This window comes from Musca autumnalis, unplaced genomic scaffold (genome assembly GCF_047663935.1).
Source record: "Musca autumnalis isolate F117 unplaced genomic scaffold, ASM4766393v1 scaffold_5, whole genome shotgun sequence".
In the NCBI taxonomy this organism is placed as follows: domain Eukaryota; kingdom Metazoa; phylum Arthropoda; class Insecta; order Diptera; family Muscidae; genus Musca; species Musca autumnalis.
The window spans coordinates 186,561,704-186,585,639 of NW_027412088.1; the positions used below are offsets into that span (position 1 = coordinate 186,561,704).

A 23,936-nucleotide genomic window follows, 5' to 3' on the forward strand; every position below is an offset into this window, starting at 1 on the left:
TCGACAGATAATACTCTTCTGAGGACTTCTTTGCCCAAAGATGACTTATGATGGACAAATAAGGCCTATCTGAAGTACTTTATGAACAGAGAACTGCGATCTTCTATGGATAAAGAAGACCCTTCTGAGGTCTTCTATGGACAGAGAAGACTATTCTGTGCCCTTCTATGGGCAAAGATCATCCTTTTGTGGTCTTCGATATACAGGGAATATACTTCCGAAGTCTTCTGTGGACAAAGTAGATCGCTCTGAGGTTTTCTATAGGCAGATAATATACTTCTGTGGTCTTTCATGGTCATAGAAAATCCTTCTAAATTCTTCTATGGACATAATATGCACTTCAGAGGGTGTCTATGGACAAAGGACATACTTTTGACGTCTTCTAGGGGCAGTGATGATCTTTCTGAGGACTTCTATGGACAAAGAAGACCTTATGGGGGCAGAAAGACCACTCTTTGGTTTTCATAGAAAAATAGGATGCTTCTGAGGATTTCTCTTGACAGGGAAGACTTCCGAGGTATTCTGAGCTTTTCTATGGGCAAATAGGTCTTCTATAGACTGGGAATATACTTCTGAGGTCTTCTATGGACAAAGAAGAATTTTCTAAGGTTTTCTATAGATAGGTAATATACTTCTGAGGCCTTTTATGGTCAAAGAAAATCCTTCCAAGGTCTTCTATAGACAGATTATACACTTCTGAGATCCTCTATAAACAAACAAAATACTTCTGTTGTTTTAGGAGGGGCAGTGAACATCTTTCTAAGGACTTCTGTGGACAAAGAAAACCTTTCTGGGGACATAAAAGGTGAAGATTTCTATTGACGGGGACGACTTCTGAGGAATTTATTCTATGGACAAAGAAGATCATTCTGAGCTCTTCTATGAACAAAGCAGGTCTTTATGAGGTCTTCTATAGAGAAAGAGGACCCCTCTGGGATCTTTTGTGGACAGAGATGACGCTTGTGTGGTATTCTACGTACAAACATGATCCTTCTCAAGTCGACTATGCAGAGAGAATATTCTTATGGGGTCCTCTATGGACAGAAAAAATCAATGGACAAAGAATGTTTTCATAGGCAGATAACACTGTGAACACAAATTTTGGAGCAGAGATAATTCCTTTTGGAGATGAAAGCCCTGGGTGAGTATGTTAAGAACCCCGAAGGACAGATCCGCCGTGAGTCGAACTTCTGCGTCATGGCGTGCAGCTGAAAAACGTCATCTTGTTGTAATTTTATAGCGGCTTTTAAAATAAAGGACGAAAAGGACATTGAAGGAAGCGAGTTAGAAGGTCGAAGTGCACCAAGAAAATAATCCTCATTCCATTTAACCTAGGACATGTCATCTCAAAAATAAGCTAAAGCAACAGTGAACCAAGATATAACGCTAATTCCTGATGGCTTACAGGGTCTCTAGCAAAAACTTCATCACGCCATAGCGCGGAAGTTCGACTCACGGCCTGTGTCCTTAGGGGTTCTTAATATACTCACCAAGGCCTTTCTTCCCCAAGAGGAATTTTCCGTGCCCCAGACTTTCACCTCCATTTTGCTGCGCAGTGTAATAGGTCATTTATGGTTGAAAAAAACCTCCCAAAGTCTTCTATAGGCAGACAAATTACACGCTTCAGAAGTCTTCTATAGACAAAGAAAATACTTTTGAGAATTTCCAGATCGTTCGGAGGTCTGCTGTGGACAGAGAAAATCCTTCTGAGGACATCTATGGACAAATAAGACCCTTCTGGGGATAGAAAATACCACTCTTAGGTTATTTTGCGACAAATAGGAGAAGTTTTTTATTGGCAGCTATTCTATGGGCAAAGAAGATCATTCTGAGGTCTTCTATGGACAAAGAGGACCCTTCTGGGATCTTCTATTGACAAAGAAGATCATTCTCAAGACTTCTATAGACAGAAGATACTCTTATGTTCGCTTCTATGGGCCGATACGATTTTCTGAAGCCTTCGGTACACAGTGAAACTCTTTCTGAGATTTTTTTTTAGACAGAGAAGACCTTTCAGAAGTCCTCAATGATTTAATGGCCCTTCTGAGGTTTTTGTATACATATAGAATAATTCCGGGTCCTCAAATAGACAAAGTAGACTCTACTGAGTTCTTCTACGACCAAATAAAAGCCTTCTGAGGTTTTTATTGACAGAGAAAATTTTTCTAAGCTTTTCTGCGGACAGAGAGGAAAATTCACAGATCTTGTATAAAGGTTTTTCGTATGCAAAGATGGACTTTCTTAGACAGGTGAGAGTCCTCAGATTTCTTCTATTGATAGAGAAGATATTTACTAAACAGAGAAGAACGCCACAGTGGTCATCTAATCTTTAAAATTAGAGATCTCTTCATAGGACATTTGGGTCCACCACCCTTGTTATTGTTTTTTTTTCGTTAAATTAAAAGCTGAGGTTATTTATCCGACTAATTCTTTTTTATTTCTATATTTTTTTATTATTTTTTATTCAAAAACTAATTCCACTGTTCCGCTTCAATTGACCCCACTGCTCAGTGTCATATTGGACCACAAACGCAAGGTACAATGATAGAATAGCTCCACAACACTTAAAATCGAAATGCCCATAAATAGACCAAAGACACCACCAAAGTTGGCTAACAGATCTGAAACACCATATAGCTCGGAACGTTTTGAGGTAATAAATTGATTTTCCTTAAAATAGATTTGCACCAGCGAAACTTTGCCGCTAAACATGTCGTCAACCTGAAAGGCCTTTTGCGTACTCTCCACATCAAAATGACCCTCGGAAATTTCAGTTTCATAATCCAAAGAGGTACAGGCTGGCATACAGTTACAATCAGCTGCAACTCCCTCCAAACCATTGATTTTTTGCAGACCCTCTGCAAATTGTTGCAACTTCAATTGTTCTTTGGCCTTACGATAGCAGCGTATTTTATCTTCTCCACAAATCTCCATTTCGGCGGTGTGAGGCATAGAGAATCGCACACAACCACATTGGGAATAGGTGAAATTTGTTAGACACTCCCTTTCGCAGTTGTCTTGACTGTAGACTTTATAGAAACGTAATTGCCTATCCTTGTTGAGGAAACATCGCCTGTTCTCCGGGTGATAGGCTGCAATATCAGCGGAGGTGGTTATCATTTTGGGCTTAACAGCAATAAGCGTTTCCTTATCCCCTGATACTCTTACAAAATGCTTAGCCACCGAGGGTGTTTCATCCGGAGAATGCAACAGTACCTTGAAACCCTGTACCGCACCATTACAGGTGTAATCCGTTTCTTGAGGGAAACATTGTATGTAAATTTGAAAACCGGCATCCGAACCAGAACTTAAAACTCGCTCAGGATATGTTGTAAGATTTACATTTTTAGCCGAATAGCCCTCTTCCAAAGACCACTGTAAGGGTGTCGAATCGTTCACTTGGCTATTTATTACCACATCTGAGCGATATAAATCTGACGGTTTTAAGCTATTGAAGGTATAGCATATCCCGCCATCTGTATAAACTTTTGTGAAAAGCTTTTCGCACTTTTGTGATTCGCCAAACCATTTGCACAGCACCAAATATTTCTCCATCGGGGGTAACATTTCATTCATGGTTTGGATGTAATCGAAGGGTTGATGGTTAAGTTTGGGTATTTCAAAGAATTGATCAATTTCCGAACGACAAATATGCATCAACGTCAGGGTTTGGTGTAGCTCTTTGAGAGTGTAGTTGGTGGTGAGTTTTTCTCCCCCTGGCAAGTAGTCGTTGTAGAACATTTCCAACATTTGGCCATAATTTTTATCTGAAAAGAGATAAAACAGGAAACGATGAGGACAATTTGCAACACAGGGTGATTTTGTGAAATCTTTAGGGAAATTTTCGATATGAAAAGCTTGTGAAGCCGCCAGGGCTTCCGAGGAATTCTTTATACAAAATTGTGTGAAGCATCTCTGAATACTTCAGGAAAAGTCTTCTTTAGACAGAGAATATCTTTCCTAGAACTTCTATGGGCAGAAAAGACCCGTCTGAGGTCTTCTATAGACAAAAGAGATCATTATGAGGTCATCTATGGACTTAAGAGGTATTCTATGGGCAAACACAGAAAAAAAATCCACCCTGAAAATTTTGATTAAAAGCTTTATCACCATATTTTTGTCGAATGGCGATAAAATATTACGAATATATAGGGAAAATGTTTATCAAACATGAAAATGTTACTAGAAAGCGATCAATAAACGATTTCAAACAAATAATTTATTGAAATTTGTTTATGGTTATTAATAAATTTCTGTAGTTAAAATGGTTTTCAACGTTTGTCGCATGTTTTCCTCTCAAGAGAGAGAGAAACAACTACATTAGGGCATAAAGAGAGCGCTACAACAATGTGATGTGTTTTTTTCTTGAGATGTGAGTATCGTTGCTATGTATATTTCAAAGCATGGTCATGGAATGAAGGGATGGAGCGTTTGTGTGGCATTTGGCTTGTTTATTTATTTGTGCTCGGCTGAAGGCTTGTATGTAAGTTTGTTGCTGATTTTTATGAACCTAACAAACGAAGAGGGAAAGAAAAAAAAAACGGTACGAGTTCTCATGTTTTGTTCTGTTTGTGGTTATGAAAGGCAGATAACATTTTTTAACCGTCAGTTTGGTAGTTTTGGCAGTCTCTTTAAATCAGTCGTTCTGTGTGGATCGGTAGTGCAGAAACAAATCAATGTTTGTGTGTTTTCTTAAAGTAAAGGTGCCTTTCAAGTAAATTAAATGCCCAATACATTTTATAATTGAATTCACGAATATGAAAAAGGATAATAAGAATATTTTATTTGACAAAGAAGCAACCGCATGTGATATTGGTAATAACATCAAAACATTTTATATATTTGAAATATATATGGATGTACTATTTCTCACATTACAGATACCCATTTTCCGCTGATGATTTTCAAGGTGGCAGAAGAATGTGTTTTATTTCACAACGTTCAATAATGTTTCCTGTATTTTATATTTAAAAGTGATTTATTTGTTTTCTTATATTAAAATTAATGTGTGACACTAAATAATTATGTACTTCTGTTATTAATTATTCCATTCCGTTTTTCTTTCTTTCATCTGTTATTTTTTATGTACCTATGCGTCTGGTGTTGCTTTGTTTGTGTTTAGACACTCAAATTTCTCGGGAAAGTAAATTGAGTTTTTTGGGAGAGAACGGAGAGGAAAGAGCTCCTCAATACTCTTTCCTACTCCCTATTGCCTGAAAACTGAATTTACTTTCCCGAGAAATTTGTGTGTCTAAACACGGACTTTTGTACTTGGCATTTCAAATAAATAAATAACCACGACCATTTATAAATGTGTGTATTAGGGTTATAACTTTTTGCACTTTTTTGCAAATATCAAAAATACCATCACATAGCCGTGTAGAGCATGGAAAACTATTATGAAATATGGCGTCAATTTTTTTCTATCGCGAAAAATGTTTCCGCACCAAATGCATTGAAATTCAGTAATGCATTTTTTAATTTTAGCTGTTATGACAACATATTTGCTTTTAATTAAAATTTTTATTTTTTTGTAATCTAATTTAAAATCATTATCAAAGCGTTCTGGACCAATTTGTTCCCAAATCGCGCCATTTCGGAGCATTTTAGGAATTTTTGACACTATTGCAATTTTTGTTTTTTCTTTATAAACTCGCAAATTTTATGTTTATATTTATTGTACCTATTGGACAAGAGAATATGGTGTCATTTGCAACAAATTCGCGAAAGTTACAGACAGTTTTAATGACTTTGCCGGTGAGAAATGTATTTTTGTCTATAAATATTTATTCAAACAAAGCAAATTTAAAATTATAAGTAGAAAAAATACCAAAAGGGATTTAGTAATTACAGTCGGCGCGGAAACTTTTTTCACCGAATCGATCTTAGAAACGCGTTTACATTATTAGGACAAAATTCCCCACCTGGTACTGGTGTTGTATTTTTGTAAAAAACATATACGATTCTCACAGGCAAAGCCAACAAAAACAGCCTGTAACTTTCGCGACTTCGTTGCAAATGACCCCATATTCCCTTGTCCAATAGGTACAATAAATATAAACATAAAATTCGCGAGTTTATAAAGAAAAAACAAAAATTGCAATAGTGTCAAAAATTCCTAAAATGCTCCGAAATGGCGCGATTTGAGAACAAATTGGTCCAGAACGCTTTGATAATGATTTTAAATTAGATTACAAAAAAATAAAAATTTTAATTAAAAGCAAATATGTTGTCATAACAGCTAAAATTAAAAAATGCATTACTGAACTTCAATGCATTTGGTGCGGAAACTTTTTTCGCGATAGAGAAAAATTAACGCCGTATTTCATAATAGTTTTCCATGCTCTACACGGCTATGTGGTGGTATTTTTTTGGTTATAGCCCTAGTGTGTATGTATCTTTTTCTGTGGCGTTTGGGTTTGTATTTAACAAAAAAAAAAAAAACGACAAAATAATTGTAAATATGAATATTTTTTTATTGATTGGAAAAAATGCATTCAACAATTTTTTTAATCAAGAAAATATTTTGTTTTTATCAAGCAAAATGTGAAATATTTTGATAAATATTTTTGTCAATATGTGAAATGTTTTATCAGTTCAAAATAAAAAAAATCGATAAATATTTTAGTCAATATTACAATTTTATTTTATCAACATGTATTTTTACTTTGTGATCAAAAAATTTTATCGAATTTTGTCAATATGACAATTTTTTTTATTGCCGGAAAATCGATAAATTTTTGGTTGAATCTTTGAATTTCTTTATCAAATGGCTACAATTTTTTTTTCTGTGAAGAAGATCCTTCTGAAGTCGTCGATGGAAAAGAACAGAATTCTTAGGTCTTCCATGAACAAAGAAGACACTCTGAGGTCTTCTATTTATAGATAATACCATTCTGAGGTTTTCTATGGACGAAGGTGGACTTTTTGAGGTCGTCTAAAGACTGAGAATACACTTCTCAGTTTTCTATTGAGAAGATATTTCTGAGTTTTTCTACAGACGGAGAAGACCTTTCTGAGGACTTCTATGAACCAAAAAGATCCTTCTGAAGTCTTCTATAGACTGGGAACAGAATTCGTAGGTCTTCTATGAACAAATAAGGCACTCTGTGGTCTTCCATTGATAGAGAATTCACTTCTGAGATCTTCTAAGGACAAATTATACCCTTCTAAAGTCTTCTAAAGCGAGAGATTACACTTCTGAGGTTTTGTATTGGCAAATAAGACCCTTCTCTATAAACGCAGAATAACCTTCTGATGACTTCTGTGAACAAAGAAGAGCCTTTTGAGACAGGGAAATACTTCTTAGACCTTCTTTGAACAAAGAAGACCCTTCTGTGTTCTTCTTCTTTCTGAGGTCTTCCATGGACAAGACTCTCTCATCCAAAGGACTCTTCTGCTGTCTTCTGAGGGCAAATAAGATCTTTCTGAGGTCCTTGATGGACATATAATAGACTTCTGAGGTCTTCTATAGGCAGAGAATAGACTTTTGAGATCCTCTTTGAACAAAGAAGACCCTTCAGAGGTATTATACGGGAGATAATAGACATCCGAGGTCTTCTGTAGACACAGTGCTCATCTCTACTGTAGATGGCCACAGTGGTTATCTACTCTATTGTAGGTGGCCACAGTGGTTATCTACTCTATTGTAGGTGGCCACAGTGGTCATCTACTCTACTGTAGATGGCAACAGTGGTAATCTATTCTACTTTCGATGACCACAGTGGTCATCTACTGTAGATGCCCACAGTGGTCATCTACTCTACTGTAGATGCCCGTAGTGGTCATCTACTCTACTGAAGAAGAGTCTTTTGAGACAGGGAAAATACTTCTAGGCCTTCATTGAACAAAGAAGACCCTTCTGAGTTCTTCCTCTGTCGGAGGTCTTCCATGGACAAGGCTCTTCCATCCAAAAGACAATTCTGCTGTCTTCTGTGGGTAAAGAATATCTTTCTGAGGTCCTTTATGGGCATATAATAAACTTCTGAGGTCTTCAATAGGCAGAATAGACTTCTGAGATCCTCTTTGAACAATGAAGACACTTCAGCGGTCATTTATGGGCAGATAATAGACTTCGGTAGACAAAGAAGACCCTTCCGAGTAGACTTCTGAGGTCTTCTATAGATGAAGAAGACCCTCTGATGTCTTCTATAAACGGAGAATAGACTTTCGAGAACTTCTATGGACAAAGAAGACCCTTCCGATGTCTTCTATAGACATTGAGAAGAGTTCTGAGGTGTTCTATGGACAAAGAAGATCCTTCTGATGTATTCTATAGACAGAGGGTACACTTCTTATGGACAAAAACATCTTAAAAGGACAAAAAGCCCCTTCTGAGGTCTTCTATGGACAAAGACTACATTTTTGAGGTCTTTTATAGACAGATACGACTCTTCTGAGGGTTTTATGGACAGATAAAACACTTCTGAGGTGCTATATAGACAGAGAATACTCATCTGAGGTGTCTATGGATAAAGATTATCTTTCCGGGGTCTTCTGTATAAAGAGAATACACTTTTGAAATCTTTCATGTACAAAGGAGACTCTTCTGAGTTCTTCTCTGGTAAAATTAGACAGTTCTGAGATCTTCTTTGGGCAATGAAGAATATAAGAATACCCTTTTGAGGTCTTCTGTAGACAGAGAACACATTTCTGGGGTCTTCTATGGACAGAGAAGAATCTTCTCAGTTTTTCTATGAACTAAGAACACAGTTTTGTATGGGCAAAGAAGGCCCTACTGAGGTTTTGTATGGGCAAAGAAGACCCTTCGGAGGTTTCTTATATACAAAGAATACCATTCTGAGGTCTTCTATGTACGGAGAAGACCCATTTGAGACCTTCGGAGATCTTCCGTGGACGGAGAAGACCCATTCCATTTCCATATAAAAACTCGTATGGAAAAGTAAGACACTTCTGAAGTCTTCTATGGACAAGAAGACCATTTTGAGCTCTTCTCTGGACAAATAAGACCCTTCTGAGGTCTTATATGGACAAAGAAGATCCTATTGAGACAGAGAATACACTTTCGAGTTGTTCTATAGACAGAGAAGACTTTTCTAAGGTACAAAGAGGATCCTCCCGAGGTCTTCTATAGACAGGGAATACACTTCTAAGGCCTTCTATGGACAAAGAAGATTCTTCTGAGGGTTTTTATGGAGAGAGAAAACCTTTCTAATGTGTATTTCATGGACAGAAAGGATGATCTTTCTGAGGTCCTCTATTTACATATAATAGACTTCTGAGTTCTTCTATAGGCAGAGAATAGGTTTCTAAGATCATATTTGAAGAAAGAAGATCCATCAGAGGTCCTCTATGGGCAGATAGCAGACTTCTGAGGTCTCCTATAGACAAAGAAACCCCTTCCGAGGCCTTCAATAGGCGGAGAATAAATTTTCGAGATCTTATATGGACAAAGACCCTTCTGAAGTCACACACAGAGAGTAGAGTTCTGAGGTCTATATGGACAAAGAAGACCCTCCTGAGGTCTTCTATAGACAGAGAGTACACTTCTGATGTCTTCTTTGGACAAAGTAGAGTTTTTCTGAGTTTTTCTATAGATAGAGAGGGAACTTCAGTGGTCTTATATGGGCAAAAATTTCCTCCTTGATTCTTCTGTAGACAGATACGACTCTTTTAAGAGTTTTATAGATACAGAAGATACTTCTGAAATCTTTTATAGACAGATAATACTTCTATGGACAAAAAATACAGTTCTGGGGACTTCTTTGGACAAAGAAGATCCTTCTGAGGTCTACTGTAGACAGACAATACATTTCTGGGGTCTTCTATGGATAGAGAAGAATCTTCTGAGGTCTTCTATGGACAAAAAATACAGTTCTGGGGACTTCTTTGGGCAAAGAAGATCCTTCTGAGGTCTACTGTAGACAGACAATACATTTCTGGGGTCTTCTATGGATAGAGAAGAATCTTCTGAGGTCTTCTATGGACAAAAAATACAGTTCTGGGGACTTCTTTGGACAAAGAAGATCCTTCTGAGGTCTATGGTAGACAGACAATACATTTCTGGGGTCTTCTATGGATAGAGAAGAATCTTCTGAGGTCTTCTATGGACAACAAGTACAGTTCTGGGGATTTCTTTGGTCAAAGCAGATCCTTCTGAGGTCTTCTGTAGACAGACAATACATTTCTAGGGTCTTCTATGGATAGAGAAGAATCTTCTGAGGTCTTCTATGGACAAAAAATACAGTTCTGGGGGTTTCTTTGGACAAAGAAGATCCTTCTGAGGTCTTCTGTAGACAGACAATACATTTCTAGGGTCTTCTATGGATAGAGAAGAATCTTCTGAGGTCTTCTATGGACAAAAAAAGGCAGTTTTGGGGACTTCTTTGGACAAAGAAGGTTCTTCTTATGTCGTCTGTAGACAGACAATACATTTCTGGCGTCTTCTATGGACAGAGAAGAATCTTCTGAGGTCTTCTATGGACAAAAAAACAGTTCTGGGGACTTCTTTGGACAAAGGAGATCCTTCTGAGGTTTTTTAATGGACAATGAAGATCCTTTTGAGGTCGTTTAGGGTCATAAAAGGACCTGCTGAGGTTTTTAGAGACGGAGAAGGTACTTCTGAGGTCTTTTGCAGAAAGTGAAGACTTTTTTATGGACAGCGAAGATAATTCTGAGGTCTCAGATAGACAGAGAAGTTACTAAGTTACTTTTGAGGTTTTTTATAAGCAGAGAATAGACTTCTGAGGTCTTCTATAGACAGAGAATTCTCTTTTGAAGCCTTCTTCCATAACAATGTTTGTTAAGCCGTTACTAAAGGCTTCCGGTGAATTTTCCCCGATGTTTTTTTCTATGGAAAACTTTGTGAATCCTTCACTTAAAAGCTACAACGATATTTTCTATAGAAAATAACCCCCTGTTTATGTATTTCGAAACGAAAATGTGTGCGCATAAAACACACCCAAACTTTAGTTTTGGAAATATTATTACCTTTGCTTTTGCTTCAAAACGAATTTGAAAAACACACTCAAATTTGGTAGTTTTTCTTACGCATTCATTTTCTTATCGACATGCATAGGCAGGCCCTAAAGGCCAGAACAGAATCAATCGTCGCTTGCTTTGCTTGCTTTCCCAAATGTCAAATTATAAAGGAATGCCAGAGCCTCGTTGCAAATACGCCTGCGTTCTTCTTTAGGAGGCTCTGGCATTGCTTTATAATTTGACATTTGGGAAGCAAGTAAAGCAAGCGACGATTGATTCTGTTCTGGCCTTAAGTCTTCCGGGCAAATTATCCTTGAAGGCTTCAACGGAATTTTCCATAGAACATTTTGTGAAGGCTTCCCTGAAGGCTTCCGCGTATTTTCCAATTGAAATAAAATTCCCCGGAAATTTTCCAGAAAAAAAATTTTCAAAAATTTATATGGAAAATTCAGGTGAAGCCTTCAATGGAAAATTCCCCGAATCCTTCAAGAAAGCTTTCAGGGAAAGATTTACAAAATTTTCTATGGAAAAGTCTGTTTGTTGCCTTTAAGGGAAAGATTCACAAAATTTTCTATGGAAAAGGGAAGGATTCGTAAAATATTTCATAGAACATTCTAAAAAATACCTCCGGGAAAGTATTACAAAATCTTCAAAACAAAATTTTCCGGATGCCATGTGGGAAAGTTTCACAGCATTATTTATAGCAAATTTCTCAAAAGCCTTCGGGGAAGTCATCACAAAATTTTCTAGATAACATTTTAGGAATTGTATGGGAAAGATTTACAAAGTTTTGTATAGAACTTCTTCTGAAGCTTTCAGGGAGGCTTCACATAACTTTCTGTAGAAAATTTCCAAGATTCCCTTTACAAAAATTCCTTCAGAGAAGGCTTCACCAAATTTTCTATAGAAAATTCTGCGGAGGCCTCCTGAAAAATCTTTATAAAATTTTCTATAAAAAATTCCACTGAAGACTTCTATAGAAAATTTTCCTGAAATCTGTCTTTTAGAAAATTCCCCTGAAGCTTTCAATAAAGGCGAAACAAAATGTTCTACAGAAAATTCACCGGGAGCCTTCACATACATTTCCTGTAGAAAATTTTCCATGAACTCTTTTAGAAAGGGTTCACAGAAATCTTTCCTTTAGGAAGTTTTTGTGAAGGCCTCTGCGTAGGTCTCTTGAGAAAATGTTGAAAATCCTTCTGTTAAAAAATGTTCCTTCCCTCAAAGTTTTCGGAGAATTTCTGCGAAATCTTCCCTGTTATTTTCTATATAATCTGCCACAAATTTCAGAAAAAAATTTGCATAGTAGTATTAATAAATTTATTGCTATACTCACCCGTCTCCTTGAGGGCCCTCTTTGTCTCCGGACATATGGTAACAGCCGGAAATGGTATACTCCATATGGGTGTGGATTTCTCCGAAAAGCTGACAATCACCGGTGTATCACACCATTTGATGTAGATTTTCACAATGATGGAGGTGCAGAAATAAATGGTTATAATGAAAATAATTATCCAGAATCCAATCTCTTTGCGGGGACGCCTCTGGCCAAAATATTGAAAGCCGTGTATTGAAGTATTTGAACAAAATTCTTCATAAATCTCTTTTAGACTTAAACTAAGAGATTTTTTGGCTGGTGTATCGGATCCACTTTCTTTCTGTGATGTATGTTGCTCCAAATCCATTGAAGTGTCGTCATTTAAGTTACTTGCCGGACATGCCATGTTGAAATTTTCCGTTTCGTTTTTTCGGCTGCGACTTTTACAACCGTTGCTTTGCCGTGTAGTATTATAAATAACTAACAATTCTTTTGTGAAACCATTTCATTGGCATGCCTAATGATTTCATTGCTACACACACACAAGGCTTATGGCTCTCTGTAGGCCTACTAAATCTCTGAATGATAATAAAAAATTCCCAACATCTATGACAAATAAGTGGATAGACTTTCCAGCCTTTAATTTTTAAAGGTATGACGCGTTTCTTATGGCAGAGCATATAATGTTAGTATTTGCGCTGAGGACGAAAGGAGAATGACCTGAAGACCCTCATAGTAAAATACTTATTCAAAATTAATAAAAAGAAAAACTTTTTTATAATCTTGCAGATTATTAGAGAATGTGGCTTTAATTACTTCCTGCTAAGAACAGTTATTGCCCCATTGTGCTTGGAATAGCCATCCATCCATTCATATTTATATCCACCTATCTGTTTGTCCATCCATCTTTTATTTGAATTTTATGAACTTTTAATTATCGCGTTCGCCTTTTTATGCATTTCAGGCTATAATTAAGAATATGAACGGCAAATATGTGGCAAATTCGATTAGAGGTTGTGCAATATTGCCATTGAATGGGAAAGGATAGTTTCGACTTGACCGCGAAGTGGAAAACAATACTAAAATTGACAAGAAGTGTACGTGCGGAAGTGTTAAGACGGTAAAAAGTGGAATTTGTCACGAAGACTTCCGCTTTTGTTTTACTGTTTTTATTGAAAATTGACAGTGTCCAATAAGCTTTAATAGAGGTAACCGAGAGTATTCAATAACACAGTACCACAATCCAAGGTACATATGTGTGGAACATAGTAGTCCTCTAACAGTCCTATGAAGAGGTCTGTTTGATCAACTTGTCCATAAACTGTAAAAAGACTACTTCAAAAGTAGTTTGTGGCAGGTTCCTATATTCGAAGGATTCCTTGTAATCGGTATATAGTCTCCTTGGCAATATCACTGACCACAATCCGAGGAATATGTATGTGGAAAGTATTAAACCTCTAGCGGCTCAATTAAGGGTCGTTTTGGTTCATTTTTCCATGAGGTGTAAAAAGTACAATAAAAAAGGTTCGAGCAGGTTCCCAAAATCCCAAGATTTCTTGTTATCTTTGGACATTTGGTATACAGTGTCCTTGACAATTTTAGAGAGCACACTCCGAGCAATATTTTTGTAGAAAATTGTAATCCTCTAGGTGTACAAAGAAGGAGTCTTTTTGGTCCATTTTTCCATAAAGTGTAAAAAATTACTTCAAAAGAAGGTTGTATCAGGTTCCTGTATTCGCAATGTTACTTGTAGTTCTTGGATGTTTTCGTATACAGTGTCTTCAGCAATACTACTGACCACACTCCGAGGAATATTTTTGTGGAATATATTAATCCTCTAGGTGTTCAATGAAGGGGTCCTTTTGGTCCAACTTGCCATAAAGTGTGCACAAACTACTTTAAAAGTAGGTTGTAGCAGGTTCCTATATTGGTAAAATTATTTGTAGTTCTTGAATGTTTAGTATACATTGTCTTCAGCAATACTACTGACCACAATCCGAGGAACATTTTTGTGGAATATATTTATCCTCTAGCGGTTCAATAAAGGGGTCATTTTGGTCCAATTTTCCATGAAGTGTAATAAACTACTTCAAAAGTAGGTTGTATCAGGTTCCTATATTCGCAATGTTACTTGTAGTTCTTGGATAGTGTCTTCAGCAATACTACTGACCACAATCCGAGGAACATTTTTGTGCCAGATATTAATCCTCTAGCTGTTCAACAAAGGGGCTTTTCGTAATTTATCTAGAAAGCGTGAAAAAACTGTCTCAAAAGTAGGTTGTAGCAGGTTCACAAATTCCCAAGATTCCTGGTAGTCTCTGCATTTTATTTACACAGTGTTTTCAGCAATACTACTGACCATAATCCGAGGAACATTTTTGTGAAAAATGTTAATCATCTAGCGGTTCATTTGAGATACCTTTTGGTCCGTTTTTCCATAAAATGTAAAAAAACTGTATTAAATGTAGGTTGTGGGTGGTTCTCTAATTCCCAAGATTCCTTGAAATCCTTGGATTTTTGGTATACAGTGTCTTTGGTAATACTACTGACCACAATCCAAGGAAAATTTTTGTGGAATATATTTATCCTCAAGCCGATTTATTTAAAGTTTTTTTTTTTTGACCCATTTTCCCATAAAGCGTATAAAACTGTAGTAGGTTCCTATCTTCGCAAGATTCCTTGTAATCCTTACAGGGCACAATCCGAGGAACATTTTTGTGGAACATTTAAGTCGTCTAGCAGTTCAATGAAGTGGTCTTTTTGGTCCGTTTTTCCATGAAGTGTAAAAAACTGCTTCAAATGTAGATTGTTACTGGTTCCCAAATTCGCAAAATTTCCGGTAATCCTTGCATTTTTGGTATATGTATACTGAACACAGTCTGATGTTGTTGTTGTTGTTGTAGCAGCATATAATATAATTATTATAGAACACAGTCTGATGAACATTTTTGCTGCACATTATCATCATCTAGCGGTTCTATGAAAGGGTATTTTTGATCCATTCTGCCATTAAGTATAAAAAACAGCAGGTTGCAGCAGGTAACTATATTCGCAAGACTCCTTGTAATCCTTGCATTTTCGGTGTGGTGTCCTCGGCAATACTATTGGCCTCGGAATATTTCGATATCGACATCATAGGTCGATTAAAACAAGTAGTATTGAATACTTTTATAAGAGTTATTATGTCCACCAGATTTGGACCATTAAGTCAGGAAGCATGGACTCGGTAAAAATTTCACATTTTTGTGAACAGATACACATTTCACAGAGAAAAAGTCACGTAATTTTCTATACAATTTTTTTTTTGAAATCACACAAAAGTTAAAAATTTTTCGAAGGAGTAGATCGATACATTCCATAATATTTAGAATCACGAAAGGGTTTCTGTATTCAATAGAATGTCCTTTCAGGGGTTCTATCGCCCATAGATTGCCTGAGAGGGCTTCTGTAGCCAATATAATACCCTTCAAGAGCTTCAGTAGCAAATAGTTAAAGGACTTCTGTCGTCAATAAATTGCCCTGGAAGACTTATGTCGTTAATAAAATTCCCCGAAAGGGCTCCGTAGCTCTAAAGGGGTTCTTTCGCGAGTAGAATGTCCGTAAATTGCTTCTATCGCCAGTGGATTGCCCGTAAAATGCTTCCGTCGCCGGTTGATTGCCCTTAGAAGTATCCTATCACCAAGTATCCTATCGCCAGATTGTTATGAAAGGCTTCTATCGCAAATGGAATGTCAGTAAATTTGTCTGAAAAGATTTCTATAGTCAATAGACTGCCCTGAAATGGCATCTATAAAAGGCCCGTGAAGGCCTCCTATAGCCTATATATTGTCCTGAAATGACAATGGTCTATAGCCAATGAAAGGACCGTGAAGGTCTCCTATAGCCTATATATTGTCCTGAAATTGCTTCTATCGCCAGTACAAGCCCTTAAAGGGCTTCTTTCGCAAATATATTTCTCTGAAACTCCTTCTGTTGCCAACAGATTGCCCAGAAAGAACCTCCGTATCCACTTGAATGACCATAGCGAACTTCTATCGGCAATCGAATGACATTAAAAGTCTGCTATCGCCTATAGAATGCCTTCAAAGGGTTATATAGCATAAGGAATGACCTTAAAGAATTCTATAGCTAATAGATTGCCCTGATAGGGCTTCTGTGGCCAATAGAATAACCTTGAAAAACTTCCATCTCCAATACATTGCCCTGGAAGCACTTCTGACGCCAATATAATGTCCTGAAATTACTTTTGTCGCTAATAGAATGGCCTTAGAGAGTTTCTGTAGCCAACATGTTGTCCTGAAAAGGACTCAGTCAGCAATAGAATGTCCTTAAAGTACTTTCACAAAATTTTCATTAGACAATCCCACTGATGTCTTTAAGGGAAGGGTTTAAAAAACCTTCAATTGAAAATTCCGACAAACCCTTCAGGGGAAGGCTTTACAAAATCCCACAGACTTTTCGGGGAAAGAAAATACATATTTTTTATAGAAAATACCTTTACTGAAAGGTTCAGTAAGTTTTCTATGGAACGTTCCACTTATTTTTTTCTATAGAACATTTTTTTAGAACAAAATTTTGTATAGAACATTTTTTTACATAGAAAAAAATTATATACCAAACATTTTCTATAGAAAAGATTTGCTATAAAAAGTTCTAAAGCAAACATTTTCCTTATAAAAGATTTTATGCAGTAAAATTTTCCATTAAAAAAAAATCCTATAGAAAACAATTTCTATAGAAACAAAATTCTTATGGAAAATAATTTCCATAGAAAAAGACATCAGAAAATAATTTCTACAGAAACAAAAATTTCAATATAATTTCAATAGAAAAAACAATTCGATGGGGAACATGTTTGTATAGAATAAATTTTCTGTACAAAAATATTCTGTAGAAAACATTTTCCATAGAAAAAAAATCTAAAGAAAAATTTGTCTATAAAAAAATCTATAATTTTTTAATAGAAAATGAATTTTCTATCAAAAAGTTTTCTATAGAAAATTTCACTGAATTTTTCTATAGAAAATATTTTCCAAAAAAAAATCTTGTATAGAAAATATTTTACATAGAAAAAAAAATTAAGAAACAATTTCTATAAATAAATTGGCTATAGAAAAATTTTTCTACAGAAAACATTTTGTATAGAAAAATGTTCTATAAAAGACATTTTCTATAGAAACCAAATTCCTATAGAAAATAATCTCTATGGAAACACAATACGATAGGAAATAAATTTTGTATAGAAAAAATAAATAAATTATTTTTTTTCTGTAGAAAATATTTTCAATAGGGAGAAATTTCTATGGAAAACAGTTTTCTATAGAACGTTCAACTTATTTTTTTCTATAGAAAATATTTTTTAGAACGAAATTTTGTATAAAACATTTTTTAAATAGAAAAAAATTGTATACGAAAAATTTGCTATAAAATTTTTTTCTAAAGCAAACATTTTCTTTAGAAAAGATTTTATCAGAAAATTTTTCTATAAAAAAAAATCCTAAAGAAAATAATTTCTATAGAAACAAACTTCTTATGGAAAATAATTTCTATAGAAAAACATTAGAAAAAAATTTCTACAGAAGCAAATATTTCTATAGAAATATATTTCAATAGAAAAAAATTCGATGGGGAAAATTTTTGTATAGAATACATTTTCTGTACAAAAATATTCGGTGGAAAACATTTTCCATAGAAAAAATCTAAAGAAACAATTTTCTATAGAAAAAATTATCTATAAAAATAAATAATTTTTTACTAGAAAATTAATTTTCTCTCAAAAAGTTTTCTATAGAAAATTGCACTGAATTTTTTCTATAGAAAATATTTTCCAAAAAATAAAATCTTGTATAGAAAATATTTTTTATTATATATATTTTTATTCTTAAAAAAATGGCTATAGAAAAAAATTTTACAAAAACATTTTGTATAGAAAAATGTTCTATAAAAAACATTTTCTATATAAACATAATTCCTATAGAAAATAGTTTCTAAGGAAAAACAATACGATAGGATATAAATTTTGTATAGAATAAATAAATAAATTATTTTTTTTCTGTAGAAAATATTTTCAATAGGAAGAAATTTCTATGCAAAAATGTTTTCTATGAAACGTTCCACTTATTTTTTTCTATATAAAATATTTTTAGAGCAAAATTTTGAATAGAACATTTTTTACATAAAAAAATTATATACAAAATTTTTTTCATAGAAAACATTTGCTATAAAAAATTTTCTAAAGCAAACATTTTCTTTAGAAACGATTTTCTGCAGAAAAATTTTCTATAAAAAAATCCTAACAAATAATTTTTATAAAAACAAAATTCTTATGAAAAATAATTTCTATGAAAAAAAAAAAAACATTTCGATTCGTAAAATTTTTGTATAGAATAAATTTTCTATAGAAAAAGTTTCTGTAGAAAATATTTTCCATAGAAAAAAATTTCTACAGAACAAACATATCTATATTTTTTAGAATAATTTTATATAGAAAAAAATTCAATAAACAAATTTGTCTATAACAACTCTATAGAAAAATGTTTCCTTTGGAAAAATTTCATAATTTGTTTTTGTATTTTATTTTTGAACTGAAAGTGAATTTTCTATTTCGGTAGAAAACTCCACTGAATATTTTCTATAGAATATATTCTTCATAAAACAAATCTTTATATATAATATATTTTACATAAAAAAATTATATTGGAAAAATTTTCTCTAGAAAAATTTTCTACAGAAAACGTTTTCTATAGAAAAAGTTCTACTGAAATTTTTCTTTAGAAACAAAATTCCTATAGAAAATAATTTCTGTAGGAACAAAATTCTATAATTGTATGGAATAAATTCTATTCGGTGTAAAATATATATTCTACAGAAATAATTTCTATAGAAAAAAATTCTATAGAAAAAATTTTGAAAAGAAAAATATTTCAATGGAAATTTTTTTAAAGAAATAAATTTATTCTTTAAAAATGTTTCTATTGAAATGGGATACATTTCCTATGGAAGAAATTGTTCCTAAAAATTCTATAGAAAGAAATTTAATTTGTTTTTGTTTGAGCAGAAAGTGAATTTTCTATTAAAAAAGTGTTCTATAGAAAATTTCATAATTTTTTTTAAGTTTTCTATAGAAAATTTCACTAAATTTTTTCTATAGAAAATATTTTTCATAGAACAAAAATGTATATGCGAATTATTTAACATAAAAAATCTATGCTCGTATACATTTTCAATAGAAAAATATTGTTCTACATATATAATGTTCTTTAGACAAAATCTTTCTAAAGGAAAGTATTTCAATAGAAATTTTTTTTAGAAATAAATTTATTCTTAAAAAAAATTCTATTTAAATTGTCTCTAAAAATTCTATAGAAAATATTTTTTCTATAGAAAAAAATTTAATTTGTTTTTGTTTGAGCAGAAAGTGAACTTTCTATTAAAAAAGTGTTCTATAGAGAATTTCACTAATTTTTTTTAAAGTTTTCTATAGAAAAGTTCACTAAATTTTTTCTGTAGAAAATATTTTTCATATCAAATTGTATATGGGAATTATTGAACATAAAAAAATTTATACTCGTATAGAAAACATGTTCGATAGAAAAATATTGTTCTATATAATGTTCTATAGACAAAAATTGTCTATAGAAAACATTACCTTGTACTATTGAAAAACAGGTCTGTAGAAAACATTTTAATAGCAAAAATGTTCCATCAAAAATTGCTGGTGAATCTGCCTTCATGGTTATCTTATCACAATTTATAGTTTGTATATAATTAAGGACACTCTAATAAACGCATCATGGTTCAAGGACACACTAAAATTTATTTATTTGTGTGTTAATTAAGTGCCCTGTTTATAATAAAATGTTACAAGGCTAATTGGTTAGACAAACAAATGACTTCTATGCTTTAAGCAACCACTTTGCAGTTGATTCAAATATTTCGGCTGAAAAGGACTGCTCGCTATTAAATTAAAATAATTGCAATTATAATCTCAAACTTTTACAGGAGATCCCTCAAAATGCCAAACAAAAACACCATGGAAGAAATTACCATTGAAATACCATGTTCTCCGGCGACGCCTGCAAAGCCACAGAGAATGTCCTGCTGGCAAGCATTGAAGAAAAGTTATGTGGAATTTTGTGCCACCTCATCCATACATGGTTTTCAATATTTTGGCCATCGGCGTCATTGGAAGGAGAAATGTTTTTGGATTTTGGTATTCATGGTGTCGTTTTATTTTTGTGGTAAAATGATTTGTAAGGCCTATGTGAAGTGGAATGAGACTCCGGTTATTGTGACAATATCCGAGAGATCGACCCCCATATGGAGTATACCATTTCCAGCTGTAACCATATGTCCGGAAACGAAAAGGGCCATTAATGAGACAGGTAAGAAAGGAAAAAGAAAATATTCTCCGAAAACCTTCACAAAATAACTTTCTTTTACTATTTTCTAGTACCCTCTTATTCGCAACTTTTGCAGGGCCTTAAGGGCTACACTGAAAATGGTGAAAAATTAAGTGACAACTTCACTGCTAAAAATTTGGAGGATATTCTCACTTTGCTGCAGCTTTGTGATGTCCAAACAAACACCACCATAGGCAACTTCACAGCTCCTCCAATCGATTACATTGGAAAGCTGAATGAAATGTTACCAGATTTCCACAAATATTGCTACAATTGCGGCTGGTTTGGTGTGGAAACAACTTGTGATCGTTTCTTTATAAAAATCTACACCGATGAGGGTATTTGCTTCACCTTCAACAGCTTGAAAGCCACCGATTTGTATCGTGAAAACACCTATCAATATCAAGAGAGCCTGCAGAATCCCGATTTAAATATTTCCATGTTCAACCAATCGCTCAGTTGGTCTTTGGAGGAGGGTTTTACCACCGATGGCATTTTGAATACTTATCCGGCCAGGGTATTGGGTTCGGGTTCCATGGCTGGCTTTGTGACAGCCTTACAAAATTTCGCCAATGAAGTGGACTACAGTTGTCGCTATGTGGCCGATGGTTTTAAGATTCTCCTCCACTCACCCGATGATGTACCATCAATGGCAAAGCATTTTGTCCATGTCTCCATGGATAAGGATGTTATGATTGCGGTGAAAACAAAAATGATTACCACCTCATCGGGTATTGCAGAATATAAGCCGCACAAGCGTCAATGCTATTTGAACAAGGATCGTGCGCTGCGCTACTTTAAGGCATATAGCAAAAATAACTGCGAACTGGAATGCTTGACAAATTTCACCTTGAACTCCTGCGGTTGTGTTACCTTTTATATGCCCCGCAACCCCGAGACTCCAGTTTGTGGCTCAGATAAATTGTCTTGTTATCGAAAGGCCAAGGACAACTTACTTTTCAAACAGTTTAAGCAAGGTTTAAAGAAGACAAAGCCCTCCATCGATGATTGTGACTGTTTGCCTGCCTGCACGTCGTTGGACTATGAAACAGAAATATCGGAGGGCAGCTTCGATGTAGCGAATACCATTGATGCTGTGTCAAATTTGAAGGATATACGTGAAATGTATCCCGACTTGACCATGTCCATGGTGTGGATTTATTTCAAGGATAATGAATTCATTACCTCAAGGCGTTCGGAATTGTATGGTGTTACGGATTTGCTGGCCAATTTTGGTGGTGTTTGTGGTCTTTTTATGGGTGTTTCGCTTTTAAGTATCATTGAAATGTTGTATCATTTTACGTTGCGTTTCTGGTGGAATTTAAGCCATCCCATGGAAAAGAAATAAAGAAGAAAGTTGTAAAGTGTGGTAGAGGTGTTTTATGAAAGGATATTAAGAGAAAGGTAAGTATGTTGGATAATCCGGGGGAGGATAAGAGAAGGGAGCAAAGTGAGTTTCTATGGGAGGAAATACTGGTATTTTATAAGAAGTTTTCGGATTTGTCTACAAAAAACAACACGATTATCTTTCTTTCATTCAAAGATCTTATTGTTTGAAAAGAAAAACATTCACAGACCCGAACCGAAACATTCACAGACCCGAACTGAACCTCTCTTAAAGACATGCATATTTTCTATGAGAAAATGAATTCTAGGTAGCCCCAGCTTCTATAAAAATACATATTTTTAACAACATTGAAGATCCCTGGGTTGTGATAATCGATAAGCTGATTTATTTTAGGATCGACTCTACCGAAGTGGATCCTAAAATCAGATAATCTTCATTTAGGTAATACACGCAGAGAAGAGATTTTGTAGGAGCAATCACATTCTAAGAACAAAATAGAGTATTTTAAGAATTTGAAAATATATATTGTTGTTTTAACCATATATTTTGTGTCAGGAAACATAATGTCACAAAATATATTGTTGCACCAAAAATATATATTTTCAAATTTTTAAAATACACTATTTTGCTTTTAGAATATGATTGCTCCTACAATATCTCTTCTCTGTGTGTATGTAGGTCTTCTTATGAAAGTCCAGAAGGTCTCCTCAGAAAAATATAAATATATAAAGAATATCTTCTCATTGTATACAAGGAAGACTTCTCCAAGATGGCCACCAAGCTTCTTTTAGTAAACATACCTTTCTGCCAAAGAATTTCTGACGGTCTTGTTATAGAAGACCAAAGACAGTCTTGGTATGCCTTTCTGTAGAATAGTTGAAATACGAAATATGTACTAACGTCTATATTAAATTTTAAAGACCTTTCATCAGACGATTAACAGATCTTCTATAGGAGGATCTAAAGAATTTTTATAAGAAGATCTACAGACATTCTATAAGAAGATCAGCTGATCTTTAATAAGAACATCGAATATCTTCCGAACATAAGAATGTCTACTGATCTTGTTCGAGATAATATACTGATTCTATAAGAAGATACGTTCTATAAATATAACAACAGAACTTCTATTAGAAAATCTACAGATAATGTATGAGAAGATCTACACGCAGAAAAAAACGGCCTCTCTAACATATGTCCCAAACATATTTTGCAGCAAACAAATATATGTTTGCAATAGTATACTGGGTTTCATTAATATTCCATGAGAAAATCTATTGATCTTGCTTCAGAAGTGCTACTGATCTTTCTTCAGTAAACTATTTGAAAAGTGACTTCAACTTAGTAATTGATTTTTAATGAGAAGATCTATTGAATCTCTATAAGAAAAAAAACATTTATTCTCTACTTTAAAATCGACCGACCTTCTATGAGGAAATCTTCTCTGAGAAGATCTACTACATATCTGTAAGAGAAAATCTACTGATCTTCCTTGTGAAGAACAAACGATCTTCCTAGGAATATCTACTGATCTTTCTCAAGAAAATGTACTGACTTTTCATTAGAAGATCTTCTGATTTTCCATTAAGAAGATCAACTAATCTTCTATAAGAAGATCTACTGACCTTAAGAAAAGATATACTAAAGTTTTATAAGAACACCTAACAATTTCATCTACAATTTTCTACCAGATGATATATTGATTTTTTTCAATAAGACCTACTGATCTTCTATTAGAAGATTTACTGATCTAAACTTCTATAAGAAGATCTACAAATCTTTTTGTAAGAAAATCCACTGGCCTTCTATTAGAAGATCTACTGATTGTCTATAGGAAGATATGCTTAACTTTTATAGGAAGATCTACTGATCTTCTATAAAAAGATCTACTGATCTTCTATAAGAAAATCTCTTCAAATTCTACAAA

General features: G+C 34.2%; 2 protein-coding genes across 2 annotated transcripts; one reads left to right on the forward strand and one right to left on the reverse strand.

The window, feature by feature from the left end:
* Positions 1 to 2,490: 2,490 nt before the first annotated feature.
* LOC141386877 (pickpocket protein 28-like) lies at positions 2,491 to 12,665 on the reverse strand. Its single transcript, XM_073955778.1, has 2 exons — positions 12,278 to 12,665; positions 2,491 to 3,767 (listed from the first exon to the last, which is right to left on the reverse strand). Exons 1-2 carry the CDS (start codon positions 12,663 to 12,665, stop codon positions 2,491 to 2,493), a joined length of 1,665 nt encoding a protein of 554 aa, XP_073811879.1.
* Positions 12,666 to 13,305: 640 nt separating this feature from the next.
* On the forward strand, positions 13,306 to 22,027 carry LOC141406541 (pickpocket protein 28-like). The gene is made up of 3 exons (XM_073992174.1): positions 13,306 to 13,467; positions 20,261 to 20,643; positions 20,712 to 22,027. Exons 2-3 carry the CDS (start codon positions 20,274 to 20,276, stop codon positions 22,007 to 22,009), a joined length of 1,668 nt encoding a protein of 555 aa, XP_073848275.1. The 5' UTR covers positions 13,306 to 13,467; positions 20,261 to 20,273; the 3' UTR covers positions 22,010 to 22,027.
* The last annotated feature ends 1,909 nt before the right edge of the window (positions 22,028 to 23,936 follow it).

Bases quoted from the DNA above. Each gene is read 5' to 3' on its own strand.
- LOC141386877 (XM_073955778.1), bottom strand. From the start codon at position 12,665: ATGGCATGTCCGGCAAGTAACTTAAATGACGACACTTCAATGGATTTG. The intron at 3,768-12,277 runs GTGAGTATAGCA...ATCTCTTTTCAG, and splicing joins GAGGGCCCTCAAGGAGACGG to ATAAAAATTATGGCCAAATG.
- LOC141406541 (XM_073992174.1), top strand. From the start codon at position 20,274: ATGCCAAACAAAAACACCATGGAAGAAATTACCATTGAAATACCATGT. The intron at 20,644-20,711 runs GTAAGAAAGGAA...ACTATTTTCTAG, and splicing joins AAGGGCCATTAATGAGACAG to TACCCTCTTATTCGCAACTT.